The 21,171-nt window shown below is 41.1% G+C and overlaps 1 protein-coding gene across 2 annotated transcripts in view; it reads right to left on the bottom strand.

The window, feature by feature from the left end:
• The window catches only part of ZNF423 (zinc finger protein 423), a 259,669-nt gene that overhangs the window by 100,268 nt on the left and 138,230 nt on the right, over nucleotides 1–21,171 (bottom strand). Inside the window, exons 5-6 of one of the 2 annotated variants that reach the window (XM_039352432.1) lie at nucleotides 15,855–15,939; nucleotides 3,436–3,525 (exon numbers count right to left, since the gene is read on the bottom strand). In XM_039352432.1, the coding sequence (XP_039208366.1) occupies nucleotides 3,436–3,525; nucleotides 15,855–15,939 (175 nt within the window). The remainder of the gene's footprint in view (nucleotides 1–3,435; nucleotides 3,526–15,854; nucleotides 15,940–21,171) is intronic. The other variant, XM_039352433.1, reaches the window with a different exon arrangement.

The raw sequence follows: 21,171 nt of genomic DNA, 5'->3' as shown, positions 1-21,171 counted from the left end.
GAAGATTGCACCCTCAGACTTCTCCCAGGGTTAAAAGGCAGCGGAGGTGCCCAAAGGTGTATTTTTTCCTTCCAACCAGGTAAATGTTTTCTTTAGAAAAAGTAAGCAACTGATGAGAAGATTTAATGTATTTTAACCTATTTCAAACCTCAGTCAAAAACGCCTTTTGTCTGCACTTTAATTTCAAACGCTGTTTTGCTAACAACCAGTCTGGACTTCTCACAAGAGTGTTCCTAAAGTAGTAGTAGTAGTAGTAGTAGTAGTAGTAGTAGTAGTAGTAGTAGTAATAGTAGTAGTAGTCGGAGGAGGAGGAGGAGGAGGAGGAGGAGGAGGAGGAGGAGAAGGGAGGGAGGGAGGGAGGGAAAAAGGAAAAAAAAAACAAAACAAGACAGCGCTAGAGGGAAAAAAAAGGTTCCATAACTTCTTTTGGCTTTCGCCCTGTCTACATATTATCCCCAAAGGAATGCAGTTTTGAAAAAGCAGATCTCCACCCCTGCATTTGGACATGCCTGGAGATTACATGGCCCCTGAGAAAATTAATCAACAATCCCAAGGATTTCCAGAAAGAAAATATATTTAAAAAAATTGGTCAAGAACAACAGGTCTATTTATTGTATAAGAAAATAAAATTTCCACAAATGCTTTTGGCTCTTCATGGGCCAAAGGACCTGGAGGCAATTATTTTATTGGGATCGCATCTTAAAGGAGAGAATTGGAAACGGAGGAAGAGAAGGGAGTGAAGGAGCAGAGGATGTGGATGCTTTGCTATCAAAGCTCACTCCAACCAACTTGCGTCCGCTAAACTTTGAAAACGGGAGAGTTACTTCAGGATGATTTGCAAAGGGCACCTAGCGAGGTTTTGTGTGTAAAATACAATCCTCAACTTGCAACTACAATTGACCTCTATGTCTCTGTGGCTAAAGGAGACATTTGTTGAGCTTTGTCTCATTTTACGACCTTCCTTGCCACAGTTCTAAGTGTGAAAAATGGCCGTTAAGTCACCTTTTTTTTTTAGTGCCGTTGTTAACTTCGGTCACTAAACCGCTGTAAGATGAGGACTACCTGTAGTATCAGAAGGATCTTTAGGCAGTAGAACTTGTAGTCCAAAACCAGCACCCTTAACTGCCCCAGTCAGGACTAAGAAGTCCAAGTGGACGGAAAATTGAAATCTGGAAAATCTGCGAAGTGTTCCAAGCCTGTGACAAGCAGTATTAATGCCTCCCACTTCGACTCAATAAATCAAAACAGATTTAGAGGAACTATTAAGACTCATGTCAAGAATCCACACTTCACTTTAATAACTCCCTATTAACATATTTAACTGCTGGGCTGTATATTTTAAACATTTCTTACTATTGGGTATATGAGTAATTAGCAGCTTTTAAGAAATGCATTAATAATCAGAGAGACGTGGAGGGGAATACAGAATACAGAAAACCAGAGTTGGAAGGGACCTTGGAGGTCTTCTAGTCCAACCCCCTGCTCAGGCAGGAAACCCTATACCATTTCAGACAATCTCTTGTTTAAAACCTCCAGTGACGGAGTACCCACAGCTTCTGGAGGCAGGTTGTTCCACAGGTTAATTGTTCTCCCTGTCGGGAAATTTCTCCTTGGTTCTAGGTTGCTTCTCTCCTTGGTTAGTTTCCAGCCATTGTTTCTTGTCCTGCCTTCAAGAGCTTTGGAGAATAGGTGTATTCCCTCTTCTTTGGGAAAAGATAAAACATTTAGTGGAAGGGGTTTTTTTAAAGGGAAGGGATAGAATTGTTGAATAGAGTGGTGCTGAGGACTTAAATGCATTGTAGGTTTGGAGAAAAAACTAGCAGAGGATTAAGGAGAGGACATTAAAAGAGCAACAATGCGTAAACTAAGAGTGAGAGAATTCCCATGTCTGAAAGATTTACAAAGGTGCAGAAACTACACCTCCACTGAGATGTGGAGGTGTCTCCAAAGGTCCTGTGGGCTAATCAGAACTAACCAGAGCCTGTTTAGCTTCTCAGCCAGACAAAGTCTACTCAATGCTGTCATCCAGCTTGGTTGAGGCCCAAAAAGGGCTGCTGAATTTGTAATTTTTAATATAACCGAAGGGGGGAAATTAATAAATGTATGGTTCTAATCATATTCTTCCAGTGTTAAGTAATTTCATTTCGTTTTAATTAAGCTTACATTTCAGTTCAATCAAATTCCGTTTTTGTCCTGATTTTGCCTGCTTTGGGGAAATGCATCTTCGCAAGGGTAAGGGTGGATCTTAACCCAAAACCATTTGAAGGTTTTGGCTGGATAGGTGAACCTGGGAAGTCAGGTTGGAGACATCATGTTGGAGAATAGGAATCATGGAAGACCTAGCTGGCACGGGAAAGCCTCGGGATCTTTACAAGTCTTCAAAAAAAATTTTTTTTAAGATAGTTAACATCAATGTAGATGGAAGAAGAAAGAGCAGATAAGGAGGGAGACCCAGGCAACACAGTATTGAATAACTGGAGGATGTATAAATATTTATAGAAGTATATACCAGGAAAGTTAGATAAATAGAAGTATTAATGTAAGAGAAAATTAATCTTATTGTATATAATACAGATGGGGAAATTTGGAGAGAGGAATTGCTCGGACATTACCCCTGAATTGTATCTGAAGAGGGATGAGAGGGAAGAAAGGAGAGGAGAGAGAAAAGAGTAAAGGAGGGGAGAAGGAAGTAGGAAGGTTGGAGGAGAAGAGGAGAAGTGGGGAGAAAGGGGAGGAGAGTGATGAAGGAAAGAGAAGAGGAGAGGAAGAAGAAGGAAGTAGGGAAGAGAAGAAAGGGAGAAAGAAGGTAGAGAAGGAGTGTGGATACAGTGAAAGGGGAAATGGGCGAGCAACACCAAAAGTCATGTGTATGTATTTATTTCATTTTATTAAAAGTGTCTTATATATGAATGTAAAAAGAATGTATGTTAACATCTGATAAATATCACGGTATATGTATGGGGGAGAGTTGGAAAAATAAAAAATTATTATTATTATTATTATTTTAAAGTCTGGATCTAAGGAAATCAGGACTGAAACTTATATGCCAACTTACACCAAGCTCCAATTGAGTAACTGTGTCAACTTCCTGCACGCTAGCTTAACCCCGGGATGAAATAGTACTGGGAAACTTCTTAAAATCATCTGCCATTGCCAATGGGTAAGATTTTCACCCATCTCCTTCTGTAGGAGTCATTATGCATTCACCAGAAATTCTCAGGGCAAGAAAGTAGATTATATGGCTGTCCTGCGTTATCAGAATCCAGCCAACTGTGGCTTATCCAATAAGCCAGGATTGATTCAACTGTAGTTTAGTGCAACACGTGAGCCCAATCTTCAAAAGCATGCTGCCTACAACGCTGAGAAGTCTTAGAGGCAAGTGGGGAAAAAAAAGATGTGTGCTTTCAAATACGAATCACATTCTGTGTTTCCTACCTGTAATAGCATTTTTGCTAATCCTCCTCTCCAGTAAGACGGGGGTTGGAAAAGAATGGAAGACCTCACCATGGGGAACAGGAACTGCACCTATAAGAGACAGGAGGCAGAGAAACTCAACTCCTCCCCACGTGGCAAGGAGTCTTCATGGATGAATTCAAAACAAAGTCCTGCCATGTGCAGAGCAGGTAGGCGGATGGCACTGGGTGAGAAGGAGGGCTACGAAAAATAGCATCACGTATTCTGTCGCCCTCTGCCTTCATCCATCCTGGCCGTGGAAATGAAACCCTGTGCCCTCACCATTCAGAGGGAGGGAGGGAGGAAAGGGGATAGAGAGATGGAAGGAAGGTAGGCAGAGAGATAGGAGGAAGGAAGATGAAAGGAAGGAAGGGAGGGAGGGAGGGAGGGAGGGAGGGAAAAAGGAAGGAAGGAAGATAGAGGGAGGGAGGAGAGATTGAAGGAAAGTGGATAGATGAGGGAAGGAAGGAGGAGAGGGAGGGAAGGAAGGAAGGAAGATAGAGTGAGGGAGGGAAGGAAGGAAGATGGAGGGAGGGAGGGAAGGAGGGAGGGAAGAAGGAGAGATTGAAGGAAAGTCAATATATGAGGGAAGGGAGGGAGGGAGGAAGGGAGAGAGGGAGGGAAAAAAGATAGAGGGAGGGAGGAGAGATTGAAGAAAGTGGATAGATGAGGGAAGGAGGGAGGGAGGGAGGGAGGAAGGGAAGGAGGGAGGGAAGGAAGGAAGGAAGGAAGGAAGGAAGGAAGGAAGGAAGGAAGGGGAGGGAGGGAGGGAGGGAGGGGGAGAGATTGAAGAAAAATGGATAGATAAGGGAAGGAAGGTAGGAGGGGAGGGAGGGAACGAAGGAAGGAAGGAAGGAAGGAAGGAAGGAAGGAAGGAAGGAAGGAAGGAAGGAAGGAAGGAAGGACATCACATTTGAACTGGATCCTTCAAAATGTTGACCCCTTTCCAACAATAAGCTCCACATTTCCAGCGCTGTAACATAGATTTAGATAACCATGAGTTCTTTTTTTTCCAGACCCTTTGATAAACCTTTATGCCATCAAACTGGAAGACAATTACCCCAACCAAATCCCTAACAACAAGGCTAACTTTTGCACATTCTGATTGAAACCAATGTTCTCTCCTGGAATTGGGGGAAAGATCACAAAGAACAGCTGAAACGCAAAGGAAGTCCCAGAATGCTGAGCCTCCTTGTTCTAAATCGGGAGCAACATTATACTTCTAACTTGCAACTTAAAAGGTTCGGTGGCAATCGAATAAAATCTTCTGCAAAAGGACCCTTTCTAATGGGCAGCCTTGTAGCTTCGTAGGCCGGTTTACAGCCTCCCTGAGGCTCGCAGTTCAATTTCCGTTGACCTTTAATTAAAGACAATGCACTAAATTGACACCCAGAGATTTAAAACTGCAATATAAATTTGGCTCCATAACTAGCATCCAAATAATTTTTTGGTTTGCCGCTTCCCCTTGCTTAAATGCAACGATTTAATAAGAAAGGTTGTTAACGACATGATAAATCTTGACTCTCGGTCCTTAAAAGAGGCTGAGTTGTTAAAAAAAGAAAAAGAAAAAAAAAGGCATGGCTAGGGTTTTGCACCGCTGTAAGGAAATAACCGAGAAGCACTACGGCTATCCAGTATGTTTCTCCTTTGTCTCCATCCTTCTAGATCAAGGGTGTCACATGACGTCGCGAGTTTGACATGCCTGTTCTAGATAGTTCAGACGAGAATTTCTCCTCCTAGGTCTCAGTCCATCTAGGTAGTTCAAACAAGAAGTACCAACCATGAGCAGCAGAATGCACCTTGTAGGAGATGACCAGGCTAAGCCTGAGGGAGGGGTCAAATGCACCATAAGTCTTGAGTCTTTTCACACTCACAAGAGATCTAAGTCCAGCTCACCTTGAGTTCCCTTGACTCTTACCTACCGCCAATTTGCTTTGGCCGTTAGTAGCTCAGATTCTTGTAGAGAGCTTAAGCTTACAACAAATCTTTATACCCCATTTGAGGTGCTTGGATCATCTGATTTCCCTTCGGCTTTGATCTTCCAAAGGAAAACTGGATAGTCCTCCACCAAATCTGAACCAATCATGGCAGGTGCCAATACTGGAACTGCAAATGAAATGTCCTCCCCCCCCCAGAAGATTCCTTAGATCCCTGCACGTTCTACATCATCTTGAGGGCATTGCTGTTCCAGTGGCTAAACAATCTAGGCTTATAGGATTAGCCACTCTAATAACTGCTCATACATAATTAAATTTTATTCATCATTCGTAGTGTGCTTTTTTTAAAAAAAAAATAACTGTTCTGGTGTTTTATATTTTGATGGACATGTTATAGGCCTGTGGTAGCGAACCTATGGCACGCGTGTCACAGGTGGCACGTAGAGCCCTCTCTGTGGGCACGCGCACCGTCGCCCAAGTCCTAGGCCTTCGGCTGGGTTTTATAAAACCTTTTCGCTTTAGGCCTCTGCCGCTGTGTGCAAAAAAAAAAAAAAAAACAGGTTCAATCAATCGGTCAATTTCAACTTCTTGCGGGAAAAAAAAAAGATCTCGCAAAGTTGGAATTGATTGATTGAACTTTTTAGTCCCACCCAGTCTGCTGTTACCACCGCAGCCATGCCCACCCAATGGGCCACACCCACCCTCTCAAATGATCATCCTCACAGTAAATTCTGGTTATTTAAAACATGGCTTGTTGGAGCAGGCATGATGGTTCGGCTCACTGGTAATATAATCTTAAGCCATGGTTTATAAATCAGAAGGACCAACCCCCCCCCACACACAATATGTTCCACTACAAGCAGGGAGAAAGCACATTGTGGTATTACTCAATACTGGGGATCCAGCTACTGATTTCACAATTTTGCTCTAAGTTGGCAGAAACTGAAACTCTCCCCAAGGCTTTGTGATGCTGCTTGGGTGGAACAAGGGAATGGATATCCCGGGCAAAAACTACCTGCCGGTAAAAAAAAAAAAAAAAAGCTCAGCACATCAAGGACACAAGGGTTCTTCCCCTTCAGGACAAGCCTTTTGTATGTTTGTGTAATCTCAGATTGATTTACATAGGATAAATGCTGAAGCACACATTCTCCTCTGCAATATTGTGAAGTGGTATCATCCCAAGAGGATTTAGACCATATGGTTGATGTAAACCAAAGGCAGAGACAGTGGCTGTTCCTCGGGGTTTTCTGTAGTCACTGAAGAGAAAGCCCTGTTAGAAATTAAAAGTTGTACGCTGATCTTCCTTCCCAAATAAGTCCTCGGCTTATGACTGATCACTTAGTGACCATTCAAAATTATGATGGACCCCCGAAAAGCTACTTACGACATAGTTTCAAAGTGCCAGACACAACACGAAGGCATCTACAGGTAGTTCTCGACTTATAACAGTTGGTTTCGTGACCAAGTTACAACGGCACTGAAAAAAGTGACTTATGACCATGTTTCACACTCATGACCGTTATACCATCCCCGTGGTCATGTGATTTACATTCGGATGGTTGACAACTGACTCACACTTATGACGGTTGCAGGGTCCCTGGGATCATGTGATTCCATTTTTTGACGTGACAAGCAAAGTCAGTGAGGAAACCAGGTTCACTTAAACAACCACATTACTAATTTAACAACTGCAGCGATTCACTTAACAAACGTGGGAAGAAAAGTCATAAAATGGGGCAAAACTCACTTAACAAATTTCTCACTGAGCAACATAAACGTTGGGCTCAAAAGCTGAGGACTACTTTAAAATAAATCAAGAAGAATATTTGTAGCTCAGGGTTGACATGAGGGGGTCCCTGGTGCTCTCTGAGCTTGGCTGTTTTCTTGGAGACGTTTCATGACCCCAACTAGGTAATATCATCAGGGCTAGAAGAGGGGGGATTTTCAGGGAGGAGGAGGGGGGGCAACCTTGGGGTCCTTGGTGCTCTCTGAGCTTGGTTGCTTTCTTGCAGACGTTTCATTACCCCAAGTAGGTAACATTATCAGTGCTGGTAGGGTAACATCATCACTAGGTAACATCACCACTAACACTGATGATGTTACCTAGTTTGGGTCATGAAACGTCTGCAAGAAAATCATCAAGCACAGAGAGCATCAAGGACCCCCTCATGTCAACCCTGAGCTACAAATATTCTTCTTGATTTATTTTAAAGTAGTCCTCAGCTTTTGAGCCCACAATCCTCCTCCTCCTCTTCCTGTTCCTCCTCCTCCTCTTCCTTCTCCTTCTCACAAATTCCACTCTCTTCTAGCACTGATGACATTACTTAGTTTAGGTAATAAAACGTCTGCAAGAAAACAATCAAGCACAGGGGGCACCAAGGACCCCACAGTCTTCATTCTCCTCCTCCTCTTCTTCCTTTTGGCATTTACTTCCAATTTCTGGAGAGGGGGGAAACCAGCCCACAGCGAACAATGGGTTCACTTAATGACTGTGACGTTCACTTAATGACTGTGACGTTCACTTAATGACTGTGGTGTTCACTTAACCACCATTTATTTATGAGACTTATATACTGCTTTAAGTGCGAGCACTCTCTAAGCGGGGTGTACACCAGTAAGCAATGTGTGTGTATATATATATATATATATATATATATATATATATATATATATATATATATATATATATTTACATTGCCCCCAACAATCTGGGTCCTCATTTTACCTACCCCGGAAGGATGGAAGGCTGAGTCAACCTTGCGCCAGTGAGATTTGAACCGCTAACCTGCTGAACACAGTCAGCTAAAGTGGCCTGCAGTACTGCACCCTAACTGCTGCGCCACCTCGGCTCTTCCACCATCACAGAAAAGGTCATAAAAATCCAATCTGGCCATGCGCTAACCCATTTTACGACCGTGGCAACTTACATCGGTCATTGCCAGGCTCAACTGATACGGTATCAGTTATCTAATTTTTTTTTTTTTTTTTAAAGGTCAAAGACAGCAGACTCCCAAGAAAATTTCACTCTGCCATTATAATTGAAGCTTCCCTTACACGCATGCCTACAGAGTGTGCAAACTGTAAGGGAAGTGTGCCACATTAATTAGCAGGTGTTGATGGATATCCAACCTCAGGTTATCTTCAGGCTGGTCACCGCTCAGAGCTCGCACCTGATTACCGAAGAGATGTTTGATTCAATCACTTCCTTTTTCTACCTCTGTATGCAAATAGGAAACCACTTGGAAATGTTTAAACAGGGCTAATCACAACCACCTATGAAAATTGATTTAGGGGGCTGAAAGGAATTTTAACACGGTTAAAAAGGAGCAGAAACAACAGGCCGCTGAGATGACAGCCAATTACGAAGGTATCAGGCGAAATGAAAATGTTGACACAATAGCTGCAAAAAAAAAAATGTCAGCGAAAAGGATTCTTTCATTATTCAACTACCAAATGAAAGAAGGCTGGAGATAAAATGTAAAAAAAAAGAAAAGAAAAGAAGCAAAATGTGACTGAATATATTAAGAAAAATTATGCTTTACTCTCAGGGACGTCAACGAACAAAGCAACGTAGCATTTGATCAAATGTGCTCAGGTAGAAGTGAAAAAAGGGAGACCAAAGAAGGAGGCGCCGATATTTTACAAAATCAGCTTTGTTCCAGAAGGGCTCCACCAAAAAGGAAGAAGTATAAAGCTTATAAATCTTGTTCATACATAACATAGGCTGGGTTCATTGATTTATTTGTATCCCAACGGTATTATTTTTATAAATAACCCAAGGCAGTGAACCTATCCAAAACAACTTCCTCCTTCTATTTTTCCTACAACAAAAACAACAACCCAGTGAGATGGATTAGGCTGAGAGAGAGTGACTGGCCCAAAGTCACCCAGCCAGCTTTCAATGCTAAGGCGGGACTAGAACTCCCAGTCTCCTGGTGATTGGCCCAAGGTCACCCAGCTGGCTTCCATACCCAAGGTGGGACTAGAACTCACAGTCTCCTGGTGATTGGCCCAAAGTCACCCAACCAGCTTTTATGCCTAAGGTGGGACTAGAACTCCCAGTCTCCTGGTGATTGGCCCAAAGTCACCCAACCTGTTTTCATGGCTAAGGCAGGGCTTGAACTCACAGTGTCCTTGTGATTGACCCTAAGTCACCCAGCCCACTTTCATGGGTAAGGCAGGACTAGAACTCCCAACCTCCTGGCGATTGGCTCAAGTCACTCAGCTGGTTTTCATGCTTAAGGCAGAACTAAAATTAAGAACTTATCTATCCTAAGCTATAGTTTTTTTTCTCAAGGAGGTAGTAGAAAGAAATATGATTTCAGTAGTCTAATCATGGATAAATAACAGCTTTCAAGAACGCTATCTCTTCACTGGAAAAAAAATTAAACCAATGTTCTCATCCTGTATCCTTTTAAAAAGGAAAAAAAATGGAAACAGAGGTGAACAGGTGGTGAATCTCCTGAACTACTTTAGGCCTCATTTAATGCTAGCTATCCTCTTAAACCTGTCCAGGGAAAGCAAAATCAGAAATGTGTTTCTTGTTTCCTCAGCCGCTACAGTTTTTTGGGGCAAAAGAATTCCCACCTAAAAATCCCGGATTGGATAAATGAATACATCAAGAAACGAGCACATGGAGCCTATTTGTTCTTCGCAGCCAATTAGCGTGTCTGCTTATTCAAAACATATAGGGATTTCAAAATAAGAAACATGGTTTAAATCAATTCTTCCAAAAGACTTTTCCTTTGAGAATTAATTTCCATTCTCTCAGGTTTGTTTGTTTTTTTTAAAAAAAATCAATTCACCCAAACACCAGTCAAGTTTACTACCAGGATGCAAAGAATTGTGTTAAGACCAAAGAATAGGATGTTTTCAGTGGGAATGTCAATTTGTAATATTGCCAATATCAGTATATGCCTTCCACTTCTTGTAGCTAACTGTATCTTTGCTTCTGCCTGCCTGTCTGCCTGCCTCTCTCTCTCTCTCTCTCTCTCTCTCTCTCTCTCTCTCTCTCTCTCTCTCTCTCTCTCTCTCTCTCTCTCTCTCTCTCTCTCTCTCTCTCTAATATGGCCGCCCACTCACTCTCAGTGACTCTTGGTGGCTTATAAAAATAAAAACTCAATATACAAACAATAAAAACAATAACCCATCAACCTCCTGACAACAGCAGTCAGTCAAGCAACCCACTTGATGGGCTCCGTCCCGCTCTGGGTTCCCCAGGCCCATTGGCAAAATCAGGTCTTCAGAGTCTTATGAAAGCGTGTCAAATTGAGGGCCAATTTACTCTCTGTGAAGATGATGTTCCAAAGGATGGAGCCACCACGGAGAAGGCCCTTCTTCTGGGTCCCACCAGCTGGACCTCCTTAGGAGACAGGGCCTGAAACATTCATTGCCTTCCTCCTCCGGTGGGTTGGATGGATGTAACCAGGAAGAAATGGTCCTTCAGATAACTGGTCCCAAATCATGAAGGGATTTAAAGGTCACATGAATTGAACTGCACCCGGAAGCCAATTGGCAGCCAGTGCAGCTCCTGCAAATGCACACCTGATTTTGCACACAACCATGCAAACTGCTGCACTGTGCACCAATTGGAGTTTCTGGATGCTTTTCAAGGGCAGCCTCATGTAGAGTATTTAAGGGTACCAAAAAAGTTTATGGAAGTAGGGAAGATCGTAAGGTTCCTCTCAAGTTCAAAAGTTTGCAATGGGTCCTGTAATATTTTAGATGCATTGAGACGCCAATTCCTCAAATTACCAGCTATCACGGGTCTTGAATTTATTTTGCAAAAGCTCTGTCCAGCACCAGTTTGAAGAAAAGCATATAGGGAATAACATCAAGGAAATAAGAGAGCAGAACTGTCCAATTCAAAGGCACAACAATGTGAAACATGATTTAATTAAAGAATACTGGATAGAGATTTAGAGTCTGTAATGTATCCATAATTAATTAACATAGTCAATTGTGAAGTCCAGAAATATGTTCATTTTCATGTAATGCTTCAAAAACCATCTGTCACGTTTTAAAGTTTAGCTGTCTTAATTCTTCCATGGTCCGCTATTCCTTTCCGTATCAATTTCAAACTTCCCCAAGCCAGAATGTGTTGGGATTACAACCTCCATAATCCACATCCAGAATTCCCAGTAACAGCCATAAGAAGACCAGTGTTGGCTCACATTTTTTTTTTTCAAATGCTTTGGACTGCAACTGCCTTCAGCCTCAATTGACCTGGTAAATGCTTGGAAATAATGGAAAATATAATCCAGGGTATGAAAAAAAAAAAAAAAACCATCCCACATGAAGAAAGATAATGTAGAAATTTCTCAGATACTTAGTGCAACTCACAAACATGGACATTAATTTCATCTGAGATGGCAAAGTTTAAAAACTTGCAAGAACTAAGAATCCCGAACAACAATTTACAACACAGTCCCTTTCAGCAGTTCGGAGAAGGTTCCATACCCTTTTGCACTATTCAGTGCAAATGGGTGTGGGATCTTCTTGATTTCAAAGGAGAAGATAAAAAAAGACAAGCACTTGTTCCTCATTGTTCAGAAATATAGAACCTGGACTTACTGAGTTATGGGAGAATAAAGTCTGCTTATGTGCTATAAAAACCTTCTGAAAATAAGAATTGTTCAACAGTGGAATTCACAACCTAGGACAGTGATAATTAGTCCCCTTTAAAGGATACTTACAGACACAGAATGGAGAGTCATCGGAATGGACAGGTTTAAATACCTATACTAGAGCTTTTCTAATTCTACTTTGCTAAAGTAGAGCTCTAGACTCGAATATTTCACTACAGGTATTATCTGTTAACTACTATCAATCCCAGAAGCAGAATATAGCAGATCTTAAATGCAGGAGACAGTTATCAAACAGAACAACACAGTTGGAAGGGATCTTCTAGTCCAACCCCCTGTTCATGCAGGAAATCCTATACCATTTCAGACAAATGGCTGTCCAGTCTCTTCTTTAAAACCTCCAGTGTTGGAGCATCCACAACTTCTGGAGGCAAGTCGTTCCACTGATTAATATTTTTAACTGTCAGAAAATTTATCCTTATTTCTAGGTTGGTTCTCTCCTTGATTGGTTTCCACTGTTGCTTCTTGTCCTACTTTCAGGTGCTTTGAAGACTAGGTTGACCCTGTCTTCTTTGTGGCAGATATTGGAAGACTGCTACCATATCACCCATAGTCCTTCTTTTTATTAAATATACCCAATTACCGCAACTGTTTTTCATATGTTTTAGCCTCCAGGCCCCTAATCATCTTTGTTGCTCTTCTCTGCACACTTTTCTATAGTCTCACCATCTTTTTTAATATCATGGCTAGCAAAACTGGACATAGTATTCCAAGTGTGATCTTACCAAGGCATTATCTAGTGGTGTTACCACTTCATGTGATCTTGCTTCTATCCCTCTGTTCTTGTGTTATATTCTACATCTCAAAAAGGAACTGTGGAGAAGGAACTTCTTTGATTTCTTCATCTTAAGACAGAAGAGGGGCCAATTTTCCATCTTAAATGCCTGCACATTACATGCTCCCTTCCTTTCTTTCTTAGTGGGGCGGGAAACATCTGTACCATTAGGCGTCTCCTATGATGTTACGTGCCAGCCTGACTGACTCCGACATCCCCTGTGGATTCAGATTCTGATGATGTCCATCATATCTAACATCTAACCACAGTTCAGGCAGGAGAAGAAAGAAAGAAAGAAAGAAAGAAAGAAAGAAAGAAAGAAAGAAAGAAAGAAAGAAAGAAAGAAAGAAAGAAAGAAAGAAAGAAAGAAAGAAAGAAAGAAAGAAAGCTTTTTTTACTAGAACCTTAGCATGTTCTACCCAAAGCTTTAAAAGGAAAGGAGGAAATCATAAGCAAAGCAGGGAGGGAATTCTAATCCTTGAAAAATGAAAACATGTCACAGGAATTCTTTCCATCATACCTAGAGGATAATGCTGATATGTTATTGTTATTATTAAAGTAGAGACCATCTCCTCAACCCTGGAAGCTTAGCTTGGAAACAATTTCCTATCAGCTCCATTTTAGAGACTGATTAGATTTATGAAGTTGGAGAAAGGAGGGACTTTTCCTTGTTTTATTTAAAAAAAAAATATCCCAGAGGTCTTAGAAGGAAAACAAAGCAGCATATTTCCCTTCTATCTTCTCTTAAGAAGTCAGTCCTTCTGTTCAGGCTCTGGAGAAGTCGGGTAAGACTCCCCATGCCACTGCAGTTGTGAGAATGGGTAAGAGCATTGCAGATGTAAACAGTCCCCAAATTTGCAGAAGGACCATTCTTCAAAGGGGCATGCCCAAGATGAATCTTCCCGGCATGTTAATGTTGATTAATGGAACCATGACTAAGGAGTTCTGCAAAGGAAGGAGACATTTCTGTACCATGGTTATCAGGTCCCAATTCCTCATTAGGTTGAAGAATGACTTTTGGCAGTAGCAGGTAAAAGAGAGGAGGGTAGATTTAAGATTTTAGGGAACGAAGGCTGCAGTGCCTGGAAGACGAGAAAAAATGGGTATAGCTATGCATGGAACGCAGATATTCGTCATATGGGAATAGATATAAATATAGATATGGATGATGGTGAAAAAGAGAGATGACATAGATAGACCGATAGATAGATAGATAGATAGATAGATAGATAGATAGATAGATAGATAGATGTAGATGATGATAGAAGATAGATGGAATATAGAAGATGGAGGGAGATGATGGAGGAAGAGGAGGAGGGGGGGGAGGAGGAAAAGGGGGAGGGGAAGAAGAGATAGATAGATAGATAGATAGATAGATAGATAGATAGATAGATAGGCAGACAGATAGATGTAGATGATGATAGAAGATAGATGGAAGATGGAAGATGGAGGAAGATGATGGAGGAGGGGGAGGGGGAGGGGAAGGAAGAAGAAATAGGTAGGTAGGTAGATAGACAGACAAACAGAGACAGACAGACAGACAGACAGATAGATGTAGATGATGATAGAAGATAGATGGAATGTAGAAGATGGAGGAAGATGATGGAGGAGGAGGAGGGGAGGGGGAGGACAAGGGGGAGAGGGAAGAAAGAAAGAAAGATAGATAGATAGATAGATAGATAGATAGATAGATAGATAGACAGATAGATGTAGATGATGATAGAAGATAGATGGAAGATGATGAAGGAGGGGGAGAAGGAAGGAAGAAGAAATAGGTAGGTAGGTAGGTAGGTAGGTAGGTAGGTAGGTAGGTAGGTAGGTAGGTAGGTAGACAGACAGACAGACAGACAGACAGACAGACAGACATTTTTGCCCATCTCACCCAAAGTGATCGTGACCCTAACTCTAAGAATCCCAGGACTGCATAAACAAAAAGAGTTCCATGCTGGCTAAAAATCGGGAGTTGCAATCCCAATGCTTCTAAACCTCTGAATCAAGAGGGCAGAAACAAGAATGGTGGGGGAACAGATGCAATACTAAGGAAGTTCAGAGAGTATTTTGAAATGAACCAATAAGTGAAAACTTGATCCATACACAACACCGCAAAGGTAAGAATCTTCTAAACTCTGTCTACACCTGCCCTCTTCAAATGCTCATCACATGCCACATTAATAGAAGAATGTTCAGTTGCTGGAAGAGTCACAACCAAACTCTTCTGCACTGATTAAACTCCACTTAACTATGATATAGAATTCTGGGCATTGCATTTCAAGAAAATCTCAAAGAAAAGGAAAGGAATGCAGAGAAAAGCAACAATCAAAGAACCAAACAGTAAGTGATGAAAATCAGTAAAGATCAGAATTATTCCTCACCCCGTCCCTTGGACTCCAGTTAAAATAGAAGGTTTTCAAACTCTCATTGTCATAGGAGGAATTTGACTCTTAATTATGTTTGAAATCAAATTTTTGTTAATGGTGGTTTATTGTTTTCTCTGAATCCCCAGATCACCATTTCATCTCCAGAAACCACTGCTTCATGAAGACAAGAATATCCTTAGAAACTAAGCAAATGGAAAACCAGCACAACTTTAGGGTTATCCTGCTACATACATACATACATACATACATACATACATACATACATTGAAGCAATAGTCAAAACAGGATATCTTAACTAAGATTGCTACAATCTATGATTACAAGATATGATCCCAAACCAGAAGAATCAGACATAACTGTTTACACCCAGTATCCTTTCTTAAAACAATAGATCTTTAAGAAAATCAAAAGAAACTATACAGTCTTGACCCTTGAACATGACTTAAAGCCTTAATGTGTACCCCCCCCCCCCGAACCACACAGAGATGAGCTGGCAGAGATGAACTTATAGAGAAAGACTAACCATATCAAACAGTCCATCTGAATCACACCTAAGCAGAAAATGTCAAATCGCCATCAAAGAATCACAAAATAAAATGCTACAGACTAAATAGAAAAGTTAACAGCAGAGATTAAGCCAAAGGAATCAAGGCTGAGAACTTCTTACCAATCATATGATTTGCAACGTGGATCTGTATCTCTCTTTCATTTTCAAAGGTCATCTGGCACTTGATACACTGGTAGGTCTTCTTCTGTTTAAGAAAGGGAGAAGAAAACTATAAGGCAAATGTTCTTTATTGCTATGCTAGAACTCTTGGTGTTCTAGTATTAACACAGAACTATTTTGTGGCTTTCTCAAATGGTTTACATTATGGTTTTGGCTTAATCTGTACCATCCTCTTTGGAATTTCAGTTACTATGAAAAGCAGGCAATAAGTTCTATACACCGGTGTTTGAAAACCTCCATAAACCTTTCAAATTCCTCCAGCAGCACTACTCTTTACAAAAAAAAAAAAAAAAGTACTTATACACCAAGCTATCAGGACTTTTAAGAACAAAAAAGTAAATTGTGTTGGATGGACTCAGAATAGCAATAGGTGTGCCACTGAAAAATCAGAAGGACCAAGTTAAAGATAGATCATCATGGAAAAAATACATCTACATAGGATAAGTAGATATTATAGTAAGATAGATAGTATAGGGGATACCTTGCTCAATAGTAGTAACTGTGAGAGGGATCTCGGAGTCCTAGTGGACAATCACTTAAATATGAGCCAGCAGTGTGCTGCAGCTGCCAAAAAAGCCAACACAGTGCTGGGCTGCATTAACAGAGGGATAGAATCAAGATCACACAAAGTATTAATACCACTTTACAATGCCTTGGTAAGGCCACACCTGGAATACTGCATCCAGTTTTGGTCACCACGATGAAAAAAAGATGTTGAGACTCTAGAAAGAGTACAGAGAAGAGCAACAAAGATGATTAGGGGGCTGGAGGCTAAAATATATAAGGAACAGTTGCTGGAATTAATTGGGTATGTCTAGTTTAATGAAGAGAAGGACGAGGGGGGACATGATAGCAGTGTTCCAATATCTCAGGGGCTGCCACAAAAAAGAGGGAGTCAAGCTATTCTCCAAAGACCTAAAGGCAGGACAAGAAGCAACGGATGGAAACTAATCAAGGAGAGAAGTAACCTGGAACTAAGGAGAAACTTCCTGACAGTTAAAACAATTAACCAGTGGAACAACCTGCCTTCAGAAGCAGTGAATGCTCCAACATTATTATAGTAGTAGTAGTAGTAGTAGTAGTAGTAGTTACTGAGTGCAGGAATAACAGAATAAGAGAGTTGGAAAGGACCCTGGATATCTTCTAGTCCAACTCCCCCTTGCTCAATCAGGAAGTCTTATAACATTTCAGACAAATGGCTGTCCAGTCTCTTCTTAATGATGGAGGCAAGTCACGGTTCCACTAATTAATTGTTCTCACTGTCAGGAAATTTCTCCTTAGTTCTAGGTTGGTTCTCTCCTTGATTAGCTTCCATCCGTTGCTCTTCGTTCTTAATCTGATTGTTAAGCTGTTTGCTTCTTTCAACAAAGCTCAGCATCCAGGATCATTTTCTAGGAGTAGAAATAATCCATCCATGAGATGTTTCCAGCTTTATTTTTAAAGTCTGAATGATCTGAAAGCTCTCATGACTTCTGGAAAGCATTAAGATGGGAGTTCACCATTCAATAAAGCTACCACAGTCCAGTCATTCAACTTTGAGTTCAATGTTAATGCAAGACCAGCTTGATCAAATGAACAGTAATACTGTACATTCTGCTCCAAAATACCTGAAAAACTTTTTTTAAAAAGAATGTTTTACTAAGCAGTGAAAATATAACACCAGTTGATCTTGGTGTATCTTTCTTTGTTTTTATTACTCTTAGACAGTGGGATTCCCTGTAAGTAAGGACAAGGATGGCAAGCTTAGATTGTTAAAGTGTTCCAAAGGTTTTATTCCTTGCAATAAAACGTGTTTGGTCTTTAAATAAGAGGAATGTGATTGCAAAAAAAGACATTAAAGAAATTAGACAGTATCCATAGAATAGCATGCACAAATATGAATTCTAGGAAATATCAGCAATCTATAATGAAACATGACTTGGGTTTTTTCCCCCGCCCTCTTTATTCTTTTTCTCTTTTTCTCATTTATTACGGCAGGCTACAGAAGCTTAGCTGGAAAAAGCAATGATACTTGCTTGTTTTATTCAAACCGACAAGAGGTTTGTATTTAAAAGTGGCAAGGCTGTATCTTCCTAGCCATGACACAAGGACACAATGTCTAGGAACGACTTGCGTCAGTATTAAAATTTAAAGGGTTCATGTCAGAAGGTGAAGACGTCCATCAGAAGCCCGTTGCTAAAAATTCTTTCTATTTTTACTCCTTGCAGAACAAGTCACTTCGCATTACCAAATGAAACAGCAGAAACTTTGCCTGCTTGGATGCAATGTCATGAAAGATAGCTTGATGTCTGGTGCAGGCATTCATACAGGGGATGACTTGCAACTCATTCATTTAACTACTCTTTGAAGTTAAGACAGCACTGGAAAAAAAATGTGACTTAGGACTTGGCCTTTCCACTTATGACTGTCACAGCATCCCCACAATCACATGACTAAAATCTCACTACTTGTCAACCAGCAGACATCTACAATGGTCATAGCATCCTGAAGGTCATGCGATATGCCTGGAATACCGCATCCACTTTTGGTCACCACCACATTACAAAAAAGATGTTGAGACTTTGGAAAAAAAAACATGGAGAGAAGAGCAACTAAGATGATTAGGAGACTGAAGGATAAAACGTTGGAAGAATGGTTGCAGGGACTGGTTATGTCCAGTCTAGAGAAAAGGACTAAGGAGGGGCATGATAGCAGTATCCCAGTATTTGAGGGGCTGCCAAAAAGAAGAGGAGGGGGTCAACTTATTTTCCAAAGCGCCTGAAGTCAGGACAAGAAGCAATGGATGGAAACTAATCAAGGAGAGAAGCAACCTGGAATTAAGGAGAAATTTCCTAACAGTGAGAACAATTAACCAGTGGAACAGCTTGCCTTGAGACGTTATGGGTGCTTCATCACTGGAGTTTTTTTTTTTTTAAGAAAAGACTGGACATCTACTTGTCCAGAAAGAGGAAAGGAAAGGAAAGGAAAGGAAAGGAAAGGAAGGGAAGGGAAGGGAAGGGAAGGGAAGGGAAGAAAGAAAGAAAGAAAGAAAGAAAGAAAGATAGAAAGAAAGGGAAAGGAAAGGAAAGGGAAGGAAGGAAGGAAGGAAGGAAGGAAGGGAGAGGAAGGAAAGGGAAAGGAAGGGAGAGGAAGGAAGGAAGAAAGGAAGGAAGGAAGAAAGAAAGAAAGAAAGAAAGAAAGAAAGAAAGAAAGAAAGAAAGAAAGAAAGAAAGAAAGGAAGGGAGGAAGGGAGGGGAAAGGGGAAGGGAAGGGAAGGGAAGGGAGGGAGGAAGGAAGGAAGGAAGGAAGGAAGGAAGGAAGGAAGGAAGAAAGAAAGAAAGAAAGAAAGAAAGAAAGAAAGAAAGAAAGAAAGAAAGAAAGAAAGAAAGAAAGAAAGATTGCGTACTCCTTTCCAGGATGTGCTACACAACTCATTAAAAGAGAATTACCAAATCAAACAAAATTATCTCATCTTCTTAGCTGTAATTGTTTCTCAAAAGCTTCTTTACCAGAATACTTTTCCGCTCAGTGTTTACTTTTAAGATATTTTGAGAATTTTCCAAGTCCCAGCTACTAGGTTTCCAAAATGCACTTGTTAGTTACTGTAGCATTGGAATCCAGGGCACTTCCTATATTTCAAATCTGCCTTTCTTTCCCTTCTGAGCCGAGATACCGAGGCATGCTTGCATTTAATCGAAACATGTACTCCGACTATTTTTAATGTAATCTCAACATAGCTTCTCTCTGACTATACCTTTTTCCCTAATCCTCCACTGTTGGGCTCTGTGTAAAAGGGGAAAAAATCAATCATGACCCAGGAAACAAAAAGAAGAAGAACTGGTCAAGAATTATAAAATAGTAACGTCATTTGGACAGCTCAGTTGGTATTTCATGTACAAGGCTGGCTGCGTAAAAACTACATTTTACCTGTTGTATTACAAATCAACAAGAGATTAGAAAACAGAGAACAGTGTGTTGTTCAATCTAGCTTCCCTAGCTATCTTCGATGTACTTCTTTAACAAGCTCTTGAAATTTACACTTCTCAAAAAAAATGCTACGAGCACTATAATTCTGAAATCTGCTAAAACCTTTAAGCTGACTTGCAAGCAGCCTCATTCAGAAATATATATATATATATACTCAGAGGCATATATGGATGTCTCCATGTGTGTGCATTCAGAAAGGGACTTCCACAAGGATGGGAATAAGCGCGGGAATTACTAGGTTCCTAACTGCGATGCTGCCAATTTTAACTGAAACCTTTCCGACTCCTTGCATCCTTCTAAAGCAGTGTTTCCCAACCTTAACTGTTTTCAGATGCGTGGACTTCAAGTCCCAGAATACCCCAGCTAGCAAGCAATGCTGGCTGGGGTATTCTGGGACTTGAAGTCCATGCATCTGAAAATGACTGAGGGTGGGAAATACTGTTCTAAAGCAGCAGGCAAGGAGAACACAGCAAAACACTGTTTCTACCAGCTTTCCAGATACATTGAGCTGACAGCTCCCGTATTTGGCCTAATTGACCAGGACTTGGGGGCATCACTATCCCAATCCATCTGAAGAATATCAAGTTAACGTCTTTTTTTCTGAAAAATAAAGAAATGACCATTTGGGGAGGGAGTTGAATACCCTCCATATGCAGGTGCATTGAGCCTAAAAAAGCATGATACAACACTGCTCACCAAAGGTGGAATCTTGGATCAAAATGGAGGTGAGCCAATCACGTTCTACTCACACTGTCAAAAATGGAAGTGCTGTGGGAACACTCATCACAGTTCAGATCTCATCTGAATTCAGATAATTTGGTACTCCAAGAACAAAGACATTCTTTTTAAAGAAGAATACCCCAAATTCCCAAATCTAGACAGCATCCTAAAAAGCAGAGACATCACCCTGCCAACAAAAGTGCGTATAGTCCAGGCCATGGTTTTCCCCGTTGCAATGTATGGCTGTGAAAGTTGGACCATAAGAAAGGCTGAGCACCAAAGAATTGGGGGCTTTGAACTATGGTGCTGGAGAAGTCCCCTGGACTGCAAGGCGATCAAACCGGTTGGTCCTACAGGAGATCAACCCTGACTGCTCTTTAGAAGGCCAGATCCTGAAGTTGAAACTCAAATACTTTGGCCACCTAATGAGAAGGAAGGACTCACTGGAGAAGGGCCTAATGCTGGGGAAGATTGAGGGCAAGAGAAGAAGAAGGGGACGACAGAGAATGAGATGGCTGGATGGAGTCACTGAAGCAGTAGGTGTGAACTTAAATGGACTCCAGAAGATAGT

The sequence above is a fragment of the Crotalus tigris genome, unplaced genomic scaffold, assembly GCF_016545835.1.
Source record: "Crotalus tigris isolate CLP2741 ecotype Arizona unplaced genomic scaffold, ASM1654583v1 scf7180000018432.44079421565:4894166, whole genome shotgun sequence".
In the NCBI taxonomy this organism is placed as follows: domain Eukaryota; kingdom Metazoa; phylum Chordata; class Lepidosauria; order Squamata; family Viperidae; genus Crotalus; species Crotalus tigris.
Note: the sequence above shows the minus strand (reverse complement) of the source record. Positions and strands in the feature narration are given on the sequence as shown.